Below are 24158 nucleotides of genomic sequence, written 5' to 3' on the forward strand. Positions count from 1 at the left end.
GGTTGGATGGGGAGCGTCGCTGCACAGCTATTTTCAGGTCTCGCCAAAGATATTAGATCGGGTTCAAGCCCAGGCTCTGGCTATGCCACTCAAAGACATTCAGAGACTTGTTCCGAAGCCACTCCTGCATTGTCTTGGCTGTGTGCTTAGGGTCATTGTCCTGTTGGAAGGTGAACCTTCGCCCCAGACTGAGGTCTCAAGCGGTTTGGAGCAGGTTTCATCAAGGATCTCGCTGAACTTTGCTCCGTTCATCTTCCCTCAATCCTCATTAATCTCCCAGTCCCTGCAGCTGAAAAACATCCCCACAGCGTGATGCTACCACCACCACGCTTCACATTAGGGATGGTGCCAGGTTTCCTCCAGACGTGACACTTAGCATTCAGGCCGAAGTTCAATCTTGGTTTCATCAGACCAGAGAATTTTGTTTCTCATGGTCTAAGAGTCCTTTAAGTGCCTTTAGGCAAACTCCAAGTGGGCTGTCATGTGCCTTTTACTGAGGTGTGGCTTCCGTCTAGCCACTCTACCATAAAAGCCTTATTGGTGGAATGCTGCAGAGATGGTTGTCCTTCTGTAAGTTTCTCCCATCTCCACAGAGGAACTCTGGAGCTCTGTCAGAGTGACCATCGGGTTCTTGGTCACCTCCCTGACCAAGACCCTTCTCCCCCGATTTCTCAGTTTGGCCGAGCGGCCAGCTCGAGGAAGAGTCTTGGTGGTTCCTAACTTCTTCCATTTAAGAATGATGGAGGTCACTGTGTTCTTGGGGACCTTCAATGCTGCAGAAATTTTTTCGTACCCTTCCCCAGATCTGTGCCTCGACACAATCTTGTCTCGCAGCTCTACAGACAATTCCTTAGACCTCATTGCTTGGTTTCTGCTCTGACATGCATTGTCAATTGTGGGACCTTATATAGACAGGTGTGTGCCTTTCCAAATCATGTCCAATCAATTGAATTTACCACAGGTGGACTCCAATCAAGTTGATCAATGGAAATAGGATGCACCTGATCTCAATTTTGAATCTCGTAGCAAAGGGTCTGAATACTTAAGAAAATAAGGTATTTCTGTTTTATTTTTATAAATGTGAAACATTTTCTAGAAACCTGTTTTTGCTTCGTCATTATGGGGTATTGTGTTTAGATTGATAAGGAAATTGTTTAATTTAATCCATTTTAGAATAAGGCTGTAACGTAACAAAATGTGTAAAAAGTCAAGGGGTCTCAATACTTTCTGAACTGTAACAGTCAAACATTTCAATGGTTCCAATGTTTCATAAAAGTGCAATGAACAGTCAGAGGAAAGAAAAATGTGCAGGTAAAGACACCTCACAATGAACATGTGTTATCAACATTTATTCTGTTATACAAAGGCAGATAAAATGTACAATCCCTAGAATAAAAAAAAACACGTTTCAGAAGGTTCATGTACACTATATGAATGGGTCCACTTGAGCATAGCACAACAATTTTCTTCATGCTTTTCAAAACATGGAAAACAAAATAAAAATGTATTTTCCCCTCAGAGTGGATATTGGCATCAAGCTCAGAAGTAATAATAATGGTAGGATTATTTCAGCTCCTAACTGATATACAAAGTAATTGATATTGCGAAAACTACTTTATAGGGCAATTCCATGGTAACGGAATTACGCTGAGGTTCTGATTTTTTCATTTAAAAATGTGTGCCAAACCAAAACCATTGATTTCCTAAGTTTAACAAACCATACAACTATATACACAATGACTACTTTGAACAATTTACACAGTAAATGAAATAAAAACACATTTACTGGAAAAACTGTGCAGATGCTAAGTTGGGTAACAGAATTACAGTATAAAACTCAGTTTTATTCTGTTACCACAATTTGGATCTGCACAGTTCTTTCTGTAAATGTGTTTTTGTAAAATCCTCTGTGGAAATTGTTAAAAGGTGGTCCTTGTGCATAGAGTTACCATGGAATTTCCCTTTAACAACTTCATAACAGATGTAATGTGGCAAATTTCAAAACCATGACAAAACCATATTTTATGTAGAGATGGAGGACATAGTTTCAAATGTCTTTCTGTCATCCTATAACTAATGACCAGGGACTACTGTTGCTCAGAAATCCAGACTGCTCTCTGTTAGACAGTGGTGGCTGCTTCGGGTGATATATTGTTCTTATGTTGAAGTTGTAATTCAGTCATATTTTATTCACCTAAGAGTGGAATATACAATGCCTTCAGAAAGTATTCATACCCCTTGACTTATACCACAGTGTGTTGTGTTACAGCCTGAATTCAAATTTGATTAAATAAATCATTCTCACCTATCTACACACAATACCCTCTTACGACAAAGTGAAAACATGTTTTTAGAAAAACATTGTTTTTTACTGAAAATGAAACACCCATAACTAATTTACAAAAGTATTCACGCCTCTTTGCTATGACATTCAAAATTGAGCTCAGGTGCATCCAATTTACTTTGATCATCTTTGAGATGTTGCTACAACTTGATTGGAGTCCACCTGTGGCCAATTCAATAGTTTGGAGATGATTTAGAAAGAAACACACCTGTCTATATAAGGTCCTACAGTTGACAGTACATGTCAGAGCAGAAACTATACCATGAAGTCCAAGGAATTGTCCGTAGATCTCCAGGACTGTGATGAGACATATCTGGGGAAGGGTATAAAACAATTTATAGTGTGTTGAATGTTTGATTGAGCACAGTGGTCTCAATCATTGGGAAAATGCAAATATATGGAACTACCATGACTTTGGCTAGAGCTGGCCGTCCGACCAAACTGAGCAACCGGGCAAGGACCTTGATCAGGCAGGAGACCAAGAACCCAATGACCACTCCAACAGAACTACGGAGTTCCTTGGCTGAGATGGGAGAACCTGCAAGAAGGATAACAGTCTCTATGGCACCTCACCAATCTTGGCTTTATGGGAGAGTGACCAGATGGAAACACAAGGGAATTCTGCCCTATGTTCATACAAGAGACCACGGGAAACTTCCTTGATCAGAGGTTAGTTTGTTTAATAAGGATTGCAAGCCGGATTGCAACCCGGAGTTTACACTTACAGTAATTTGCAAGTAACACACTTAGTTCAAAAGATGGTGTTTTCCCTTTTTATCCCCAACTGAGGTTCACCTCACCCAGGATGATGTCCCTTAACTTTAATACCATATAAGCTCATAATTAATTCTTACATTTAAGTCATTGTAAATTCAGGCTATAACACAACAAAATGTTGAATAAGTCAAGGGGTATGAATACTTTTTAAAGGCACTGTACAATGTGCCTCTCAATCTTCTGTCTCCAGACCTCTCCCCAAACAGCACACTGTCATGTTTTCTCCCTCTTGTGATTGTTCTTCATGTTACTTTATCAGAGTTCTATCATTTAGAAAAATACTGCCAGTTCCACACATTTAAAGTGCTTCCTTGGTGTGTCTGTTATTTAATGTACCTGATTGGGAAATACATTTCTACCATGAGGACATCAGTATGGTCTCTCCCCCGAGTTCTCATGTGCACTTTCAGATTGGTGCCAGTGCTGAATCCTTTTGTCTTTTCTCTCCTGTGTGGATCTTCATGTGCACTGACAGATTACTGGCAATGCTGAATCCTTTGCCACAATCAGGGCAGCTATGTGGTTTCTCCCCTGTGTGGGTCCTCATGTGTATTTTTAGATGTCCACTCTGAGTGAATGATTTGCCACAATCAGGGCAGCAAAATGGCTTCTCCCCTGTGTGGATCCTAATGTGTCTATTCAGAGTGCTGCCAGTGCTGAATCCTTGGCCACAATAATGACAGCCATACGGTTTCTCTCTTGTGTGGCTCCTCATGTGTCTTTTTAGATTACTGTTTAAGGTGAAACCTTTACCACAAACATGACAACAAAACCTATCTGCAATGTGAGTTTGGAAGTGATCTTGCATACTTTCTGTAGCCTGAAAACATTTTCCACACACACCACAAATACCTTCTTCATCCTTTGTATGAATTTGCACATGTTTAATTAATGTACCCATGTGATGAAAAGACTTGCCACACACCTTACAACAACAAGGAGTAGCATGACTTTGACTGGGTGATTCCAGGAGGGACAACTGTGTAGATTTCCTACCCTTAGTTTTGATGTGGGACATTTGTCCTTTTATCATCTTTATTTTTGATTTGACTGACTTAAAACCTGAAGGAGGTTCTCCAGTCTCCCTACCACTGACACTTTGCCTGTTTTCACTCTGAACTATAGAGAAAGGCTGAGAGACACTGGTTGGTTCTAATTCCCTATAGTCCTCTCCATCAGGTTCTGTTTTGATATTTTCAGTTTTAGTACTGGGTAGAGTGCCTCTCTCTCCGTTTCCCTCCTTTTGGGCTTGATGGAGATGTGAGGGCTGAGTTGGGTCTTCATCACGATCACTTTTCACACAGACAGGATTGAATATGAATTCTATGGCATCTGCCTCAAGCCCTTGAATCTGCTCTTCCTCCTGACTGCTCCGGAGGTCCTCCTGCTCTTCTTTAATCTGTATGGGCTCTGGGTCCTCCTGTCCCAGACTGGGGCTCCACTCCTGCTCACACTGCTGCTGCTCAGGGGGAACCTCATCTTCAGAGAAAGAAAGAGTACGCTGCTGGAGGTCTGGAGGAAAGGAGAAAGGATGAAACAGAACTTAATGACATGTAGACCTACCTCCTGTCTGGTACGCCTGCAATAATTAATTCTACTAATCTAAAATAAATTAACTTTAATCCTGAACTTTGTCACAAAAATAACTACCTTTGACATCCAATGCCTTAAAAAATGAAGGTTGAGCTAGACAAACTTAACGAGTTAGCCGGGGTTTCCCAAAGTGGGTCCGACACTGCAGGGAGTCCGCAACCAGATCTCAAAATATAAATACAATTGTCTTTTGTATGAATATCGCTAGCAACAACAGATTACATGAATATTGGAGAAGGAATCAGTGGAAAAAGTTGAGGGTGCAATACAATACAAAACAATATCATACATCCACAATTTATGTTCTTAACCTTTAGATGCACAACATGGGCCTGGGTAGCTCAATAATAAACTAAAGGAGCCTAACGTTACTCCTTATAGTCCAAGGACCTTATATGTTCTTCTTAGAGGCGAATTGGCTCAGGCCGCCAAAACAGCCAAATATTCCATCTAAATGTGAAAATACATGGTCGTGACAATGACTGAAGAGAATTCTCTCGAGAGGTAATGCGGTCGGCATTTGATGGTGAGGCATTCCAGATAGGGCGAACAAACAAAATTCAGTTCTTGTACGTTAACCATAAACACACAATGAGTAGTTAATCATGAAACATACACCTCCACCTTTCTTTTTCCATGCAATGTATGGAGACCCCCCCCCCCCGGCAGTAAGGATGTGGACAGTATATCCGGAGAGAGCCATGATTTTGTGAAACAGAGAATGTTAACAGTCCTCAGAGCATGCGCAGACCTGCTGGCTGAAGTGTTTACAAACATATTCAATCTTTTCCTATCCCAGTCTGTTGTCCCCACTTGCTTCAAGAGGTCCACCCATTGTTCCTTGTACCCAAGAAAGCGAAGGTAACTGAACTAAATGACTATTTCCCCGTAGCACTCACTTCTGTCATCATGAAGTGCTTTGAGAGGCTAGTTAAGGATCATATCCCCTCCACCTTACCCGACACCCTAGACCCACTACAATTTGCATACTGTCCCAACAGATCCATGGCGACACAATCACATCACACTGCCCTATCCCATCTGGACAAGAGGAATACCTATGGTAGAATTCTGTTCAACAACTACAGCTCAGCCTTCAACACCATAGTGCCCTCCAAGCTCATTACTAAGCTCGGGGGCCCTGGGTCTGAACCCCACCATGTGCAACTGGGCTTCTTAAAGGGCCGATCATAGGTGGTGTTAGGCACCAGCACCTCTGCTACGCTGATCCTCAACATGGGGGCCCCACAATGGTGCTTGCTCAACCCCCTCCTGTACTCCCATGACTGCATCTCCAACTCAATCATCAAGCATGCAGATTACCAATAACGACAAGACAGCCAACATGGAGGAGGTGAGGGCCCTATTGGAGTGGTGCCAGGAAAATAACGTCTCCCTCAATGTCAACAAAATGAAGGAGCTGATTAGGACTACAGGAGACAGCATAGAGAGCACACCCCCATCCACATCGGCGGAGCTGCAGTGGAGACAGTCAAAAGCTTCAGGTTCCTCTGCATGCACATCACTGACAACCTGAAATGGTCCCTTCAAACAGACAGTGTGGCGAACAAGGTGCAACAGTGCCTCTTAAACATCAGAAGGCTTAAAGAAATTCAGCTTGGCCCCTAAGAACCATATGAACTTCTACAGGTGCACCATTGAGAGCATCCTGTCAGGCTGTATCACCGCTTGGTACAGCAACTGCACCATCCTCAACAGCAGGGCTCTCCAATGGGTCGTGCGGTCAACCCAACGCAGCACACTGCCTGCCCTCCAGGACATCTACAACACCCGGTGTCACAGGAAGGCCAAGAAGATCATCAAGGACCTCAGCCACCCGAGCCACGGCATGTTCACCCTGCTACCATCTCGAAGGAGCAGACAGTACATACAGGTGCATCAAAGCTGGGACCAAGACATTGAAAAACAGCTTCTATCTTCAGGCCATCTGACTGTTAAATAGTCACTTCTAGCCAGCCTCCACCCAGTCACTGTTACTAGCCGGCTACCACCCTGTACTCTACCCTGCACCGTAGAGACCGCTGCCCTATGTACATAGCCATTTTAATAATGTATGCATACTGTTTTACCCACTTCATATGTATATACTGTATTCTATTCAAGGCTCATCCTATATAACTACTGCTGTAGACACATTTCCTATTCATATACTGTCCATAATGTCTATACACACAATTATATACATGTATATTCATATTCCAGACTATGACATTACTCGTCCTGATATTTCTACATTTGTTTTGTATTGTAAGGTATTACTGCACTGTTGGTGTTAGAAACATAAACTTTTCGCTGCCACCTGCAATAACATCTGCAATATATGTATATGCGACCAATCAAATTTGATTTGATTCTTAATTGTGGTATAATTCTAGAAACATAAAGCCCCCTACCTTCATATCACATCAAAATAATTTCACATATTCAAAATATACTGAGACTGTACACTGTTTTAACTGGATTTAACACAGTTTCAGCCAACAGTATTTTTCAGTGACAAGACTTTTGTGGTGGAGTGGTGTCTGTCTTCCATTTACACACAGGTGTTTGGACTTACAGATAGCAATTTAGTACGGGTACACCTCTCTATTCTATCTGTTTTCTGTAAACAAGCGCTGTAACATGGAAAAATGGCAGTGTGGGAACGCTAACCCTATAAAAAGGTGTGTAGTAATTAAACTTAAAAAAATATATATATTTCTGTGATATGACAGATATGTTAGTAATGTTTCCAAAACTGTACTGGGTTTTAGTGGTCAGAACAAGCGTCGGGGCTCTTAACAAAACTCTGGCCAGAAGATACTATCATATTTAGCGTTGATGAATGAGTTAGGGCTTGGGAGACTCACATGGATATTGGTATCCACAGTACTCCATCAATGACACATTTTTTAAAACTTAATTTGTTTTGTATTCCCCCAAAATGTTGTTTTAAACATCATGCACTATAATTTGAGCTTTTAAACGGCAACATTCTATTTCTGTTTCATGGCAAAATGTGTAAACTTGAAAGAAATTAGCTTTAAAACTGCAAAACGTTCTCTTTACCTCAAGGCAAACTGTGTAGAATTGCAGGAAATTTGCTTTAACTGCAACATGACTCTCAGTTCCATTACACAAATCAAATCAAATTTTACATGCGCCGAATACAACCGGTGTAGACTTTACCGTAAAATGCTTAAGAGCCCTTCCCAAGAATGAAGAATTAAAAACGAATAAGAATTAGCTAAAATAAAAATAAAATGGTCAAATAAGGTTTAAATACAAGGAGTTCCGATACCGAGTCAATGTGCAGGGGGACGAGGTAGTTGAGCAGTGTGCTGCTGAGGGGAGGACGGCTCATAATAATGTCTGATGTGGGGGACCGGGAGCTGTTGGGCTGTGGTTAAAGCTTTGAAGGCGTGGAGACATTGGCTTGAGGGGGCTAAACACCCTTTTCTCATCTGGACTGACCACCGCAACCTGGAGTACATCCGGGCAGTGAGGGGACTCAATCCTCATCAGGCAAGGTGGGCCATGTTCTTTACCCGTTTTGTGTTTACCTGTCCTACAGACCAGGTTCCCAGAATATGAAGGCAGACGCACTGTCCCGGCTGTATGACAGAGAGGAGTGGCCCATGGATCAGACTCCAGGCCTCCTGCCTGGTAGTGCCGGTCGTGTGGGAGCTGGACGTAGACATTGAGCAGGCATTGCATACAGAGCCCACTCCCCTCCAGTGTCCCGTCGGGCGCCTGTACGTTCCGTCTGCTGTCTGACCAGTTGATCTACTGGGCCCACACATCACCCTCCTCTGGTCATCCGGGGATTGGTCGGACGGTGCTCTGTCTGACTGGGAAGTATTGATGGCCCATCCTGGCAAAGAATGTGAGCGTTTGTTTCCTCCTGCTCGGTGTGCGCCCTGTGCAAGGCCCGAGGCACCTGCCCAGAGGTACAACCCTTACCCGTTCCAAAACGGCCCGAGGTCGCACCTGTCGATAGATTTCCTGATCGATCTTCCTCCCTCACAGGGTAACACCGCAATCCTGGTCGCTGTGGATCATTTTTCTAAGTCCTGTTGTCTCCTCCCTTTGCCCGGTCTCCCTACGGCCCTACAGACTGCGGAGGCGTTGTTTACACACGTCTTCCGGCACTACGGGGTGCCTGAGAATATAGTGTCTGATCGGGATCCGCAGTTCACGTCGAAGGTCTGGAAGGCGTTCATGGTACGTTCCGCCGAAGTAGTCTCCTTTCCTTGTTCGGCCAGCGTTCGGCGGTCGACGTCACCGGCTTTCTAGCCATCGCCGCTCCATTTCTCCATTGTTCCTTTTGTCTTGTTCCCTGCACACCTGGTTTTCATTCCCTAATCACACTGCATGTATTTATTCCTCTGTTCCCCTCCATGTCTTTGTGTGAAGTTGTTTTTGTTACATGTTCGTGTGTATGCGCCAGGCTGGGTTTTTCCCTGTTATTCCGTGGCTTCTCACGAGAGATGTTTATTGTACAACATTTGCTCTATTTTTGTGACTGTTTCGCGCATAGCACTTTTACCTTTGTCTGGAGGTTTTGACGCAGTGGCGTCTGTCTGTTTTGTTTGCCTCTGCCTTAATAAAGTGTGTGCCTGTTCACAACTCTGCTCTCCTGCACCTGACTTCTCCACCAGTAGCGCACACCATGACAGGGGGTGGAGGAAGCATGTTGTGGGGGTGCTTTGCTGCAGGAGGGACTGGTGCACTTCACAAAATAGATGGCATCATGAGAAAGGAAAATTATGTGGATATATTGAAGCAACATCTCAAGACATCAGTCAGGAAGTTAAAAGCTTGGTCGCAAATGGAATCTTCCAAATTGACAATGACCCCAAGCATACTTCCAAAGTTGTGGCAAAATGGCTTAAGGACAACAAAATCAAGGTATTGGAGTGACCATCACAAAGCCCTGACCTCAATCCTATAGAAAATGTGTGGGCTGAACTGAAAAAGCATGTGCGAGCAAGGAGGCCTACAAACCTGACACCAGGTCTGTCAGGAGGAATGGGCCAAAATTCACCCAACTTATTGTGGGAAGCTTGTGGAAGGCTACCAGAAATGTTTGAGCCAAGTTAAACAATTTAAAGGCAATGCTACCAAATACTAATTGAGTGTATGTAAACTTCTGACCCACTCGGGATGTGATTAAAGAAATAAAACATTCTCTACTATTATTCTGACATTTCACATTCTTAAAATAAAAGGTGTGATCCTAATTGACCTAATACAGGGATTAATAATTACTAGGGATTAATAATTACTAGGATTAATGTCAGAAATTGTGAAAAACTGATGTATAAAACGGATGTATTTGGCTAAGGTGTATGTAGACTTCAACTGTAGGTTCTGGAGGCAGGGAGCGTGGCCCCAGTGATGTACTGCGCCGTACGCACTACACTCTTTAGTGCCTTACAGTTGGACACCAAGCAGTTGACATAACAAGCGGTGATGCAACCAGTCAAGCTGTATATCTTTTTGAGGATCTTCCTGAGGGGGAAGAGGCGTTGTTGTGCCCTCTCTGCGACTGTGTTGGTGTATTTGGACCATTATAGGTCCCTAGTGACACAGAGGAACTTGAAGTTCCACAACAGCACTGTCGATGGGGTTTGCTCAGCCCTCTGTTTCCTGTAGTCCAGGATCAGCTCCTTTGTCTTGCTGATTTTGAGGGAGAGGTCGTTGTCTCTGACCTCCTCCTTATAAGCTCTCATCGTCGTCGGTTTCTTACACCACAGATTATCCATTATATTGACCAGATACTGTAATGGCCGCTCTAACAATGAAAAAAAGTCTTCAAAAACGGAAGGCATTCGGGAGGAGGCAAGAGCAGGTGGGACCATTCTAGCTAATGAGAGGGCAGATACACATATGAACAGGCACTACTGTTTCCAATACTTACCACAGTCACAGAGTCAAAATGGTTAAGCATAAGGTTATCAGTATGGTTAAGGTAAGGTTTAAAATCACATTTTAAGAAGATACATTGTTGAAATAGGTGGGGTTTATGACTTTGGCTGTGGTAACTAGTGACGACTAGGCACACTACTGATAAGAGTTCTCTCAAAGTTGCTGGGATGTCGTGTCCTACTTATATCAGTACACTTGTAACAACCTAGTCTTTACGAAACTTTTAGATCAAATAAGACATTAATTTTTATGTGAACCATATTCAACACTCTTATTGACCTCCATATAAAACTTGCTTGGTGAGCCATTTTGGGCCCAGTTATCCCTCTCCCTTTGCCTCTTCCTCTCTGATTACATATAAGAGTCATTGGATGAAGGTGTCTTCTGTACAGGGGAGTTTTGTTAAGTGCCCTGGCGCTCGGTCTGAACATTAACATTGCTTGCGGTACGGTTATGGAAGCATAAGGGCCTTATCTTTCATAAAAGCAAGAAAACATTTTCAAAAAACACAAGTTAAATTGATAAAGGTGTTTAGGGTTGGTGTTCCCACACGGCCATATCTCCATGTTACAGCGCGTTTACAGAAGACAGAGGGACCACCTGCGCTACTTAGCTATCTATAGCATGCTCCAAACATCTGTGTGTAATGGAAGAAATCGGCTACAACTGCGATAAAGCAGGTTAGTGGGTAAGTTTTGCATTTGTGAAATTATTTTGATGTGACATGAAAGTAAAGGGCTTTATGTTTCTAGAACCGTTTCGCAATAGAGAATCGATTCACGTTTAGATGGAGGATTTGGCTGATTTGGCTGCCAGAGTCAGTCTACCTCTGGAAATAACACAAGGTCCATGGACCTTAAAGAGTAACGGTAAAGTTTGGCTCCTTAAAATCCTATTTATAGGCTCCGTATGGAGGGTGTTTCGCAATTACGGAGCCTCCGCCTGCAGAGGCCAAATTGAGCTCCGTACCGCATCGCTGTGCACCTCCCAAATGTCGTAACAATGTGGAGGGCTCCTTATTGCTCCACATTGACATGATTGGTTGACGGTAGGTGGAGTCGGGAGGTCCTGTATAAACACAAACTCACTTCAGTAACAACTTCCTTGAAACTACTCAGAATGGTAACCTGCTCTGATTGGGCTACAGTGTTGAGTAGTGTGAGGACAGGCATGTTGGATAGGGGAGACTTGTAGAGACGATGGTGCTGTTAATGGGATTGAAGAGGATGGAAGTGGTGATAAGCGTTTGCTGGTTTCCTGCCCATGTAGATGTAGAGGGTAATGAGATGGCTGGTGTGGTGGCTAAAAGTCTGGTGAGGCAAAAGGGGGTAAATATTCAGGTCTTGCTGGGCCGCAGTAGTAAGGGTAGAGGTGCACCGGTCAGTAAAGGAAGAGGTGAGCAGTATGGGATGTAGGACAGAGGAAGTTGTGTGGATTAGACTACAGTTTGGGCACACATGTTTGAATGCCATGTTGTGGATGATCTGGAGACATTAAACAGGTCTGTGTGATGAGCGTTTAGTGGAGGAAACGGTGGACATGTGTTGATATTTTGTGAACTGTATGAGATTGTGTGAAAGGGTTAGAGGCTGGACGGGGTTGGGGTTTGGGGGGGCGGGGGGAGTGGTGTTTAGGGCTCTATTTCACGTTTTTAGAGGAACAGGGCTTGTTGATGAAGAACATTTTATGTAGGTAGGCCATGACTGTCCCCACACTCCAGTACAGTAGACGGTGGTGTATGCACATAAAAGAATGGATGCGATCTGCCAACCCAATCTCAAAGTAACAGAAGACAACTTCCTTCACAACAGCTCTGCACTGCTCCGTGAAGCGCAAGAAGTATGAATGCCCTGACTTTTGCCATAACACTGTAAATGCTGCACGGCCAATGCAGACGTCGGATTGACTATGCAGCACCTTTAAGAGTACATCTTGGGTTCTAGCAAAGATACATCACTCCGCCCTAACAATGGGAGTCGTTGTCCACAAACCCGCTTATCCATTCTTTGGATTGGTGGATACTAGAGGTTGACCGATTATGATTTTTCAACGCCGATACCAATAATTGGAGGACCAAAAAAAGCCAATACCGATTAATTGGCCTGTGTATGTGTGTGTATATATATATATATATATATAATGACAATTACAACAATACTGAATGAACACTTATTTTAACTTAATATAATACAGAAATAAAATATATTTAGTCTCAAATAAATAATGAAACATGCTCAATTTGGTTTAAATAATGCAAATACACAGTGTTGGAGAAGAAAGTAAAAATGCAATATGTGCCATGTAAAAAAGCTAAACATTTTAGTTCCTTGCTCAGAACATTTGAAAGCTGGTGGTTCAATATTCCCAGCTCTTCAATATTCCCAGTTAAGAAGTTTTAGCTTGTCATTATAGGAATTATGACGTGTCGACTATTTCTCTCTCTACCATTTCTATTTCATATATCTTTGACTATGGGATGTTCTAATAGGCACTTTAGTATTGCCAGCCTAATCTCAGGAGTTGATAGGCTTGAAGTAATAAACAGAGCTGTGATTCAAGCATTACTAAGAGCTGCTAGCAAACGCAGTAAAGTTCGAATGAATGCTTACGAGCCTGCTGCTGCCTAGCACTGCTCAGTCAGACTGCTCTATCAAATATACGTGTTCTCGCACACCCCGAGAGCTTCTGGTCAGCGGGGTGGTGGCACCGGGATCCTCATCTCTCCCAAGTGGTCATTCTCTCTTTCTCCCCTTACCCATCTGTCTATCGCCTCCTTTGAATTTCATGCTGTCACAGTTACCAGCCCTTTCAAGCTTAACATCCTTATCATTTATCGCCCTCCAGGTCCCCTCGGAGAGTTCATCAATGAGCTTGATGTCTTGATAAGCTCCTTTCCTGAGGACGGCTCACCTCTCACAGTTCTGGGCGACTTTAACCTCCCCACGTCTACCTTTGACTCATTCCTCTCTGCCTCCTTCTTTCCACTCCTTTCCTCTTTTGAGCTCACCCTCTCACCTTCCCCCCCTACTCACAAGGCAGGCAATACGCTCGACCTCATCTTTACTAGATGCTGTTCTTCCACTAACCTCATTGCAACTCCCCTCCAAGTCTCCGACCACTACCTTGTATCCTTTTCCCTCTCGCTCTCATCCAACATTTCCCAAACTGCCCTTACTCGGATGGTATCGCGCCGTCCCAACCTTCGCTCTCTCTCCCCCGCTACTCTCTCCTCTTCCATCCTATCATCTCTTCCCTCTGCTCAAACCTTCTCCAACCTATCTCCTGATTCTGCCTCCTCAACCCTCCTCTCCTCCCTTTCTGCATCCTTTGACTCTCTATGTCCCCTATCTTCCAGGCCGGCTCGGTCCTCCCCTCCCGCTCCGTGGCTCGACGACTCATTGCGAGCTCACAGAACAGGGCTCCGGGCAGCCGAGCGGAAATGGAGGAAAACTCGCCTCCCTGCGGACCTGGCATCCTTTCGCTCCCTCCTCTCTACATTTTCCTCCTCTGTCTCTGCTGCTAAAGCCACTTTCTACCACTCTAAATTCCAAGCAGCTGCCTCTAACCCTAGGAAGCTCTTTGCCACCTTCTCCTCCCTCCTGAATCCTCCTCCCCCCTCCTCCCTCTCTGCAGATGACTTCGTCAACCATTTTGAAAAGAAGGTCGACGACATCCGATCCTCGTTTGCTAAGTCAAACGACACCGCTGGTTCTGCTCACACTGCCCTACCCGGTGCTCTGACCTCTTTCTCCCCTCTCTCTCCAGATGGAAACTCGCGTCTTGTGACGGCCGGCCGCCCAACAACCTGCCCGCTCGACCCTATCCCCTCCTCTCTTCTCCAGACCATTTCCGGAGACCTTCTCCCTTACCTCACCTCGCTCATCAACTCATCCCTGACCGCTGGCTACGTCCCTTCCGTCTTCAAGAGAGCGAGAGTTGCACCCCTTCTGAAAACCTACACTCGATCCCTCCGATGTCAACAACTACAGACCAGTATCCCTTCTTTCTTTTCTCTCCAAAACTCTTGAACGTGCCGTCCTTGGCCAGCTCTCCCGCTATCTCTCTCAGAATGACCTTCTTGATCCAAATCAGTCAGGTTTCAAGACTAGTCATTCAACTGAGACTGCTCTTCTCTGTATCACGGAGGCGCTCCGCACCGCTAAAGCTAACTCTCTCTCCTCTGCTCTCATCCTTCTAGACCTATCGGCTGCCTTCGATACTGTGAACCATCAGATCCTCCTCTCCACCCTCTCCGAGTTGGGCATCTCCGGCGCGGCCCACGCTTGGATTGCGTCCTACCTGACAGGTCGCTCCTACCAGGTGGCGTGGCGAGAATCTGTCTCCTCACCACGCGCTCTCACCACTGGTGTCCCCAGGGCTCTGTTCTAGGCCCTCTCCTATTCTCGCTATACACCAAGTCACTTGGCTCTGTCATAACCTCACATGGTCTCTCCTATCATTGCTATGCAGACGACACACAATTAATCTTCTCCTTTCCTCCTTCTGATGACCAGGTGGTGAATCGCATCTCTGCATGTCTGGCAGACATATCAGTGTGGATGACGGATCACCACCTCAAGCTGAACCTCGGCAAGACGGAGCTGCTCTTCCTCCCGGGGAAGGACTGCCCGTTCCATGATCTCGCCATCACGGTTGACAACTCCATTGTGTCCTCCTCCCAGAGCGCTAAGAACCTTGGCGTGATCCTGGACAACACCCTGTAGTTCTCAACTAACATCAAGGCGGTAGCCCGTTCCTGTAGGTTCATGCTCTACAACATCCGCAGAGTACGACCCTGCCTCACACAGGAAGCGGCGCAGGTCCTAATCCAGGCACTTGTCATCTCCCGTCTGGATTACTGCAACTCGCTGTTGGCTGGGCTCCCTGCCTGTGCCATTAAACCCCTACAACTCATCCAGAACGCCGCAGCCCGTCTGGTGTTCAACCTTCCCAAGTTCTCTCACGTCACCCCGCTCCTCCGCTCTCTCCACTGGCTTCCAGTTGAAGCTCGCATCCGCTACAAGACCATGGTGCTTGCCTACGGAGCTGTGAGGGGAACGGCACCTCAGTACCTCCAGGCTCTGATCAGTCCCTACACCCAAACAAGGGCACTGCGTTCATCCACCTCTGGCCTGCTCGCCTCCCTACCACTGAGGAAGTACAGTTCCCTCTCAGCCCAGTCAAAACTGTTCGCTGCTCTGGCTCCCCAATGGTGGAACACACTCCCTCACGACGCCAGGACAGCGGAGTCAATCACCACCTTCCGGAGACACCTGAAACCCCACCTCTTTAAGGAATACCTAGGATAGGATAAAGTAATCCTTCTCACCCCCCCCCCTTAAAAGATTTAGATGCACTATTGTAAAGTGGCTGTTCCACTGGATGTCATAAGGTCAATGCACCAATTTGTAAGTCGCTCTGGATAAGAGCGTCTGCTAAATGACTTAAATGTAATGTAAATGTAAATATCAAATCATATACTTAATTATAATAAACACAGAAATACGAGCCTTCGGTCATTAATATGGTAAAATCCGGAAACTATCATTTCGAAAAAACAAAATGTTTATTCTTTCAGTGAAATACGGGACCATTCCGTATTGTATTGAATGGGTGGCAACCCTAAGTCTAAATATTGCTGTTTACACTGCACAACCTTCAATGTAATGTTATGTCATAATTATGTAAAATTCGGACAAATTAGTTTGCAACGAGCCAGGCGGCCCAAACTGTTGCATATACCGACTCTGCATGCAATGAACGCAAGAGAAGCGACACAATTTCCCTAGTTAATATTGCCTGCTAACATGAATTTCTTTGTGTATTGATTTTAAGAAAGGCATTGATGTTTATGGTTAGGTACATTCGTGCATTGATTGTACTTTTGTTAAATCATCACCCATTTGGCGAAGTAGGTTGTGATTCGATGATAAATTAACAAGCACCGCATTGATTATATGCAACGCAGGACAAGATAGTTAACCTAGTAATATCATCAACCATGTGTAGTTAACTAGTGATTGTGTGAAGATTTATAAAGAAATCAGATATGTTTAATGCTAGCTAGCAACTTACCTTGGCTCCTTGCTGCACTCGGGTAACAGCAGTTTCCTCGTAGAATGCAACGTAATCGGCGTCCAAAAATGCAGATTACCGATTCTTATGAAAACTTGAAATCGGTCGACCTCTAGTGGATACATCTCATTACTGTAATCCTGTTTTGAATATTCAATGAGGGTTGTTGACGTCAACCGCTTGTATTCAATGGAGAGAGATGCTATGCTACTAGCCTCAACTATGAATATGCAAAGCCATCTCGAGACAACTCCGATAAAAAGTGTGTTTTTTTCCTAGTTGCTGGGATGTGATGTGTCCTACTTATATCAGTACACTCGTAACAAATGAAGCATTATGAAACTTCATATAATCCTCAAGTAGCAAATAAGCCATATTTTTTTGTTGATCTCCATACATTCTGTAATAGAGAATTATCAATGGAAATAGTTGGTTTTCAGTTCAACATCTGTTAGGAATGTCAGTCCTGAACTCATAGCTACGTGTTGCACTTTCTCATTGGTCCAACCTGAAATAGGATACTTGTTATTTGGCCATTGGCCCAGTTTTATTGCAAGGAATTCTAATTGGTCAACCACAGGCTAGGGCTGGGTTCTAAAACTACATCCTGGCCCTTTGTTCTGTGGAGAGAATCACTGAGGACAGGGAAGCATGAACATCTACCTCCCCGCATGGACCTATTTTCCTCCCTTGGCAGTAAAGATAACAGAGTAAGAGCAAGTATGCTGCGCCAACCACAACTTACGCTGACGAAAGCCATAGACATAAGCAGAGCAATCGGACAGACGTAGATACAATTTTTAAAAGATGAACACTGTCCCTAAACAGGCAGAATCTGTTAATTATGCCACTCAGAACAAATACAGAGACCATGTCGATAGAAAATGGAAACATAATTCATCGGACAGCGATCTAAGGCGGAAAAATACTAAAGAAGGGTGCATGTACTGTGGATCAACATACGCAAGAGCCAAAAGCCCAGCATATGGGGTTATATGCAAATTCTGTGGAAATGTTTTATTTTTTTGCTGAAGTGTGCAGACAAAGACAAAGTAAGCATGTCAATCTGCTAGAACAGGATACATGCAGTGATCATAATGATGATGAAGAAGCGGACATCCTATACATGACAGATGTTATTTCTGTTCAAAGTGGCAAAGATAAATGGTTTACAAACTTAAAGCTTATCCTACTATCATGTGATAACTGTGATTATGATCCAAGCAGCATTTACATTTACATTTAAGTCATTTAGCAGACGCTCTTATCCAGAGCGACTTACAAATTGGTGCATTCACCTTATGACATCCAGTAGAATAGTCACTTTACAATAGTGCATCTAAATCTTAAAGGGGGGGGGGTGAGAAGGATTACTTATCCTATCCTATAGACAGTGGCTCAACTGTCAATATACTCAGCTACAGAGACTTTATGCAAGTAATGTAGGATGGAGATGCAAAGCCACAACCAAGCAAGGCAAGGCGAAGGCTGTACGGTGGCTCGGTTATTACACCAGTAGGGGAGTGTGAACTACAAGCCAATCATGATGGGGAAACGTGCTAAAGGGGTGAAAACCTTGCAAAAGCCTCTCATTCAGCAGAAACTTGTGAAAAGCATAAGTTGCTACAGCTCAACCACCAACATGTCATTCATCATGTTCGCACTAAATAAAAACAAAAGGTTCCATCAGACTTGAACACCTAAGAGGCAATACTGAAAGAGTTTGATGACGTTTTTGAAGGGATGGGGGCTCTGCCAGGTGAGCTCCACCTTGTGGTGGATGAACCTGTTAGACCAGTTCAACAGCTTCCCCGTCGAATCCCCATTCCACTGAAGAAAACCATACTAAAGGCTGTTGATTCAATGGAGGAACAGGGTGTCATTACGAAGGCCACAAAACCTACTATGTGGGTAAGCAACATGGGTTGTGGTGGGAAAGCCTGGCAAAATAAGAGTCTGCCTCAATCCAAGTGCTCTGAACAAAGCTTTATGTAGGGCACATTACCAAATGCCATTGACGAGATACTGCCAAGCCTGGCAAAAGCTAAAATATTTTCGGTTATGGATGCAAAAATTGGGTATGTACATACATGGGACATATTTTGACAGCTGAAGGCCTGAAGCCAGACCCCAAGAAGGTGGAGGCAGCAAATGCCACCACCTACAGATGCAAGATGTGATGCAAGTGACAAACGCCTAGGGGCAGCACTCCTGCAGAAGGGGCAGGACATTGCATTTGCTTCAAGGACATTGAGCAAGGATATGCCCAAATTGAAAAGAAGTGCCAAGCCATAGTGTTTGCCTGTGACCATTTTGATCAATACCTTCAAAGTAGACACTCTATCACAATGCACACTGATCACAAGCCGCTTGAGGTTATCTTCAAAAATCATATTCTGTCTGCCCCGAAGCAACAACTAGACACCCGCAATATCGGACAAATGAGACAGTATATGCTGTACAGGCATAGTTTGAAGATGTGAACCATGCTACTGATCAAAACATCTCCCAGCAGACACAGGATACTATTAAAACTCATTCAGCAGAGGACAATACTTCTCTAATGTTTCAGTCTTTTATCCTAAGAGGCTGTCCCGGACACAAGAAAGAGTACGTCCATCCTGGTGATGGACTACTGGACATACAGAGCCGAACTCACAATGCAGGAAGAGGTTGTCTACAAAGGCAACAGGGTGGTAGTGCCAGATACTCTACGCCCAATGATTCTCACTCATATCCATGCAGGGAACTCAGGGGTCGAAGCCAGTCTCAGGAAAGTCAGAGACTCAGTATGAAAAGAAATTAAACATTTTGTGGCTGTGTGCAGAATATGTAATGCTAATCTACCTAAACAGCAAACAGAAACGCTGCAGCCACATGACATGCCAACACGTCCTTGGTTTAAAGTGGGAATGGATCTGTTCACAGTAAATAATGTTCCTTTTCTGATTATAGTGGGCTACTATTCAGATTTTTGGGAGGTGAAGAAACTGATGGACACAACAGCCACTTGCATCATCGACTGTTGTAAGCAGCAGTTTAGCAGAATTTGCATATAACCTCATACGGATAATGGGCCACAGTTTGAATCAAGACTTTGCAGAAGTGGTCGGTTATTATATCTGCCTGCTTAGTCCCAGCATTCTGTTATGGTTGGTCACAAGGTTTGTGAGCTATGAAGTTTTTCCCAGATTCCCAGTTCCATCATGTGACCTCTTCACCATACCACAGTCAGAGTAATGGTAAGGCGGAGTCAACAGTGAAAATAGCAGTGAAAACTCTCATCACAAAGGCAATGCAGGAAGGCACAGATGTGTGGCAAGCCATTTTTGCGTGGAGAAATACTCCCACAGAGGGCTTTCGGCAGCAGTCCTGTACAGCACTTCATGCCTAGACGCACACGCTCTCTGTTGCCAACAACTCCCAAGCTCCTCGCACCAAAAGTCATTGGGGATGTTCAGGTACACAAACGTGCATGTCAGGACAAGTAAAAAACAGTACTATGACCAGCATGCAAAAAAAATCTGCCTGTAATAAAACAAGGCCATGCTATTAGAGTGCTCCTGTCACCTCACGCCAGGGATGCCACATGGAGTCTTGGCACATGCATAGGGCACATCAGCGCAAGGTCATATGAAGTGGAAGTAAAGGGCCAAAAGTATTGAAGAAACCATAAGGACATGCGCCCAGTTTAGGAGAGCATCGGGCACAGGAGGGCCACTTGAAAGACTGGGAATATCCTCTGGATGGTGTGGGCAGGACACATAATGAGGAGACGGGGAAGACCCCACCAGGGCAGTTCTCTGCAGACTGTGCCTTCACAATTTCAGAAGGCTGTGGAAGAGCCAGGAGAGGACCTGAGGACCCCAGAGGTGCCCAACGTCCCAGAGGTGCCCAATATGGTACCAGTGCGACACACTAGGACACGGGCTAACGTAAGACCGCCCCTGCGGTATGGGGACGGTATGATGTCCCTTAAGAGATGGACTTTTGTTTTTTTGACCTTATATAAACATTTATAAAAAAAAAGAGTGATAATATAAATAGGTATGTTTACTGTGGTATTAAAATGGTATGAAGTGCTCAAGCTAATTATATATGAAAAGGAAGATGTTAAGATAATGGACGAAATGCCAACCCAGAGATGGCGCTAGTGAGGCCCCTATCTAGGATATATAAAACAGCTGCATTATGAGTGTCTGATTAGGATGTTGTGACCTGTAACGTGTTATACCTGAGCAAAGGATTATGCTTTAACTTTACCAAACGTCCCGACGTGAGTTAAACACATACAAACAGTGGGCGAAACAACGAAAAAACGCCACCTGCTGGAGGTAGACAGATTTTACACCGAGTTGGGCCTCTCTCTTCCTCTTTGTGCTATAGTTAGCCTACCTGCTCTGGGCATGTTAATCTCAGGTTGAAGAACAATGTCGAGCAGCCTCTGTAGACGGACAACTTCCTCCTGATACTCTGCTACCGTTTTTTCAACGACCCCGAATATCTCCTCAGCAGCAGCTGTTAATCTATCGTTGAGAAAAACCCTCAACAACCGTATTTGAGACATGTTTAGACAATTCAAATTGATAAGCTAGCCGTGTTGCTTTAGATATCCATACCGCTACTGAACAGGCAAGAATAACTATGTACTTCCGAGTTACGAATCCTTCAAAATAAGAGTACCGTCCTATATACGTTGTAAATTAATAATTAGGGCGAGAATTATGGAGAATGTTCACAATTATCGATCTGTTTTATACTAGTTAGCACACCGAATAATTAAAAGTATTTCCATAAGAAACTGTGATTTGTCCCATTTCATATTTATATACTGTATTCTAGTCAAGCCCATCCTATTAGACTATTGCTGAACATACTGTACACTATTTTATCCTATGTATTCTTTAGATATACTACATATTCTATCCACATACTCTCCATAATCTTTATACATCCCATCACATATATATACATATTTATACTCCAGACTCCGACATTGCTCATCCTAATATTTCTTAATTCCATTCTTTTACTTTTAGATTTGTGTGTATTGTTAGATATTACTGCACTGTTGGAGCTAGGAACACAAGCATTTTCACTACATCTGCAATAACATCTGCTTAATATGTGTATGTGACCAATACAATTTTCTTATTTTTCAAACCTAAATTTACATTTACATTTACATTTAAGTCATTTAGCAGACGCTCTTATCCAGAGCGACTTACAAATTGGTGCATACACCTTATGACATCCAGTGGAACAGCCACTTGCATCTAAATCTTTTTTTTTTTTTTGGGGGGGGGAGAAGGATTACTTACCCTTACTTACCCTATCCTAGGTATTCCTTGAAGAGGTGGGGTTTCAGGTGTCTCCGGAAGGTGGTGATTGACTCCGCTGTCCTGGCGTCGTGAGGGAGTTTGTTCCACCATTGGGGGGCCAGAGCAGCGAACAGTTTTGACTGGGCTGAGCGGGAACTGTACTTCCTCAGTGGTAGGGAGGCGAGCAGGCCAGAGGTGGATGAACGCAGTGCCCTTGTTTGGGTGTAGGGCCTGATCAGAGCCTGGAGGTACTGAGGTGCCGTTCCCCTCACAGCTCCGTAGGCAAGCACCATGGTCTTGTAGCGGATGCGAGCTTCAACTGGAAGCCAGTGGAGAGAGCGGAGGAGCGGGGTAACGTGAGAGAACTTGGGAAGGTTGAACACCAGACGGGCTGCGGCGTTCTGGATGAGTTGTAGGGGTTTAATGGCACAGGCAGGGAGCCCAGCCAACAGCGAGTTGCAGTAATCAAGACGGGAGATGACAAGTGCCTGGATTGGGACCTGCGCCGCTTCCTGTGTGAGGCAGGGTCGTACTCTGCGGATGTTGTAGAGCATGAACCTACAGGAACGGGACACCGCCTTGATGTTAGTTGAGAACGTCAGGGTGTTGTCCAGGATCACGCCAAGGTTCTTAGCGCTCTGGGAGGAGGACACAATGGAGTTGTCAACCGTGATGGCGAGATCATGGAACGGGCAGTCCTTCCCCGGGAGGAAGAGGAGCTCCGTCTTGCTGAGGTTCAGCTTGAGGTGGTGATCCGTCATCCACACTGATATGTCTGCCAGACATGCAGAGATGCGATTCGCCACCTGGTCATCAGAAGGGGGAAAGGAGAAGATTAATTGTGTGTCGTCTGCATAGCAATGATAGGAGAGACCATGTGAGGTTATGACAGAGCCAAGTGACTTGGTGTATAGCGAGAATAAGAGAGGGCCTAGAACAGAGCCCTGGGGGACACCAGTGGTGAGAGCGCGTGGTGAGGAGACAGATTCTCGCCACGCCACCTGGTAGGAGCGACCTGTCAGGTAGGACGCAATCCAAGCGTGGGCCGCGCCGGAGATGCCCAACTCGGAGAGGGTGGAGAGGAGGATCTGATGGTTCACAGTATCGAAGGCAGCCGATAGGTCTAGAAGGATGAGAGCAGAGGAGAGAGAGTTAGCTTTAGCAGTGCGGAGCGCCTCCGTGATACAGAGAAGAGCAGTCTCAGTTGAATGACTAGTCTTGAAACCTGACTGATTTGGATCAAGAAGGTCATTCTGAGAGAGATAGCGGTAGAGCTGGCCAAGGACGGCACGCTCAAGAGTTTTGGAGAGAAAAGAGAGAAGGGATACTGGTCTGTAGTTGTTGACATCGGAGGGATCGAGTGTAGGTTTTTTCAGAAGGGGTGCAACTCTCGCTCTCTTGAAGACGGGAGGGACGTAGCCAGCGGTCAGGGATGAGTTGATGAGCGAGGTGAGGTAAGGGAGAAGGTCTCCGGAAATGGTCTGGAGAAGAGAGGAGGGGATAGGGTCAAGCGGGCAGGTTGTTGGGCGGCCGGCCGTCACAAGACGCGAGATTTCATCTGGAGAGAGAGGGGAGAAAGAGGTCAGAGCATAGGGTAGGGCAGTGTGAGCAGAACCAGCGGTGTCGTTTGACTTAGCAAACGAGGATCGGATGTCGTCGACCTTCTTTTCAAAATGGTTGACGAAGTCATCTGCAGAGAGGGAGGAGGGGGGATTCAGGAGGGAGGAGAAGGTGGCAAAGAGCTTCCTAGGGTTAGAGGCAGATGCTTGGAATTTAGAATGGTAGAAAGTGGCTTTAGCAGCAGAGACAGAGGAGGAAAATGTAGAGAGGAGGGAGTGAAAGGATGCCAGGTCCGCAGGGAGGCGAGTTTTCCTCCATTTCCGCTCGGCTGCCCGGAGCCCTGTTCTAAATCAACAATGTTTTTTGTTTGTGTATGTATCATTTATTACACTGTACATCATTCCTGTACGTTGGGTCACAGTAAAAGGGGGGTCCATTCTACTCGGAAGTACTTGTAGTTTCCAAATCCACAGAGTTTACACTCAGAGGATACACATTTTGTGACACATCGTACAGAAAATTGTGCATGGTGCAATATGTATGGCCAATAGGAAAAA

The 24158-nt window shown here is 44.8% G+C and overlaps 2 protein-coding genes across 4 annotated transcripts in view; one reads left to right on the top strand and one right to left on the bottom strand.

Annotated features, from left to right (window-relative positions):
- Positions 1 to 24158, top strand: part of LOC118359263 (zinc finger protein 177-like) — a 72825-nt gene that overhangs the window by 29735 nt on the left and 18932 nt on the right. The window contains exon 1 of one of the 3 annotated variants that reach the window (XM_035737693.2): positions 2800 to 3013. The exons of the other annotated variants lie outside the window; for them this stretch is intronic. Coding sequence (XP_035593586.1) covers positions 2947 to 3013 — 67 coding nt within the window. The 5' untranslated portion in view covers positions 2800 to 2946. Of the gene's footprint in view, positions 1 to 2799; positions 3014 to 24158 lie in introns of those variants that run through there. 3 annotated transcript variants of the gene reach the window in all.
- On the bottom strand, positions 1334 to 21841 carry LOC118359262 (zinc finger protein 184-like). The gene is made up of 2 exons (XM_035737689.2): positions 21116 to 21841; positions 1334 to 4633 (listed from the first exon to the last, which is right to left on the bottom strand). The coding sequence occupies exons 1-2, from the start codon at positions 21285 to 21287 to the stop codon at positions 3528 to 3530; spliced, it is 1278 nt and encodes a 425-aa protein (XP_035593582.1). The 5' UTR covers positions 21288 to 21841; the 3' UTR covers positions 1334 to 3527.

The sequence above is a fragment of the Oncorhynchus keta genome, chromosome 26 (genome assembly GCF_023373465.1).
Source record: "Oncorhynchus keta strain PuntledgeMale-10-30-2019 chromosome 26, Oket_V2, whole genome shotgun sequence".
Lineage (NCBI taxonomy): Eukaryota > Metazoa > Chordata > Actinopteri > Salmoniformes > Salmonidae > Oncorhynchus > Oncorhynchus keta.

Coding starts and splice junctions, on each gene's coding strand:
- LOC118359262 (XM_035737689.2), bottom strand. CDS start 21,287: ATGTCTCAAATACGGTTGTTGAGGGTTTTTCTCAACGATAGATTAACA. Junction 4,634..21,115: donor GATTAACATGCCCAGAGCAG/GTAGGCTAACTA, acceptor CCTTTCCTCCAG/ACCTCCAGCAGCGTACTCTT.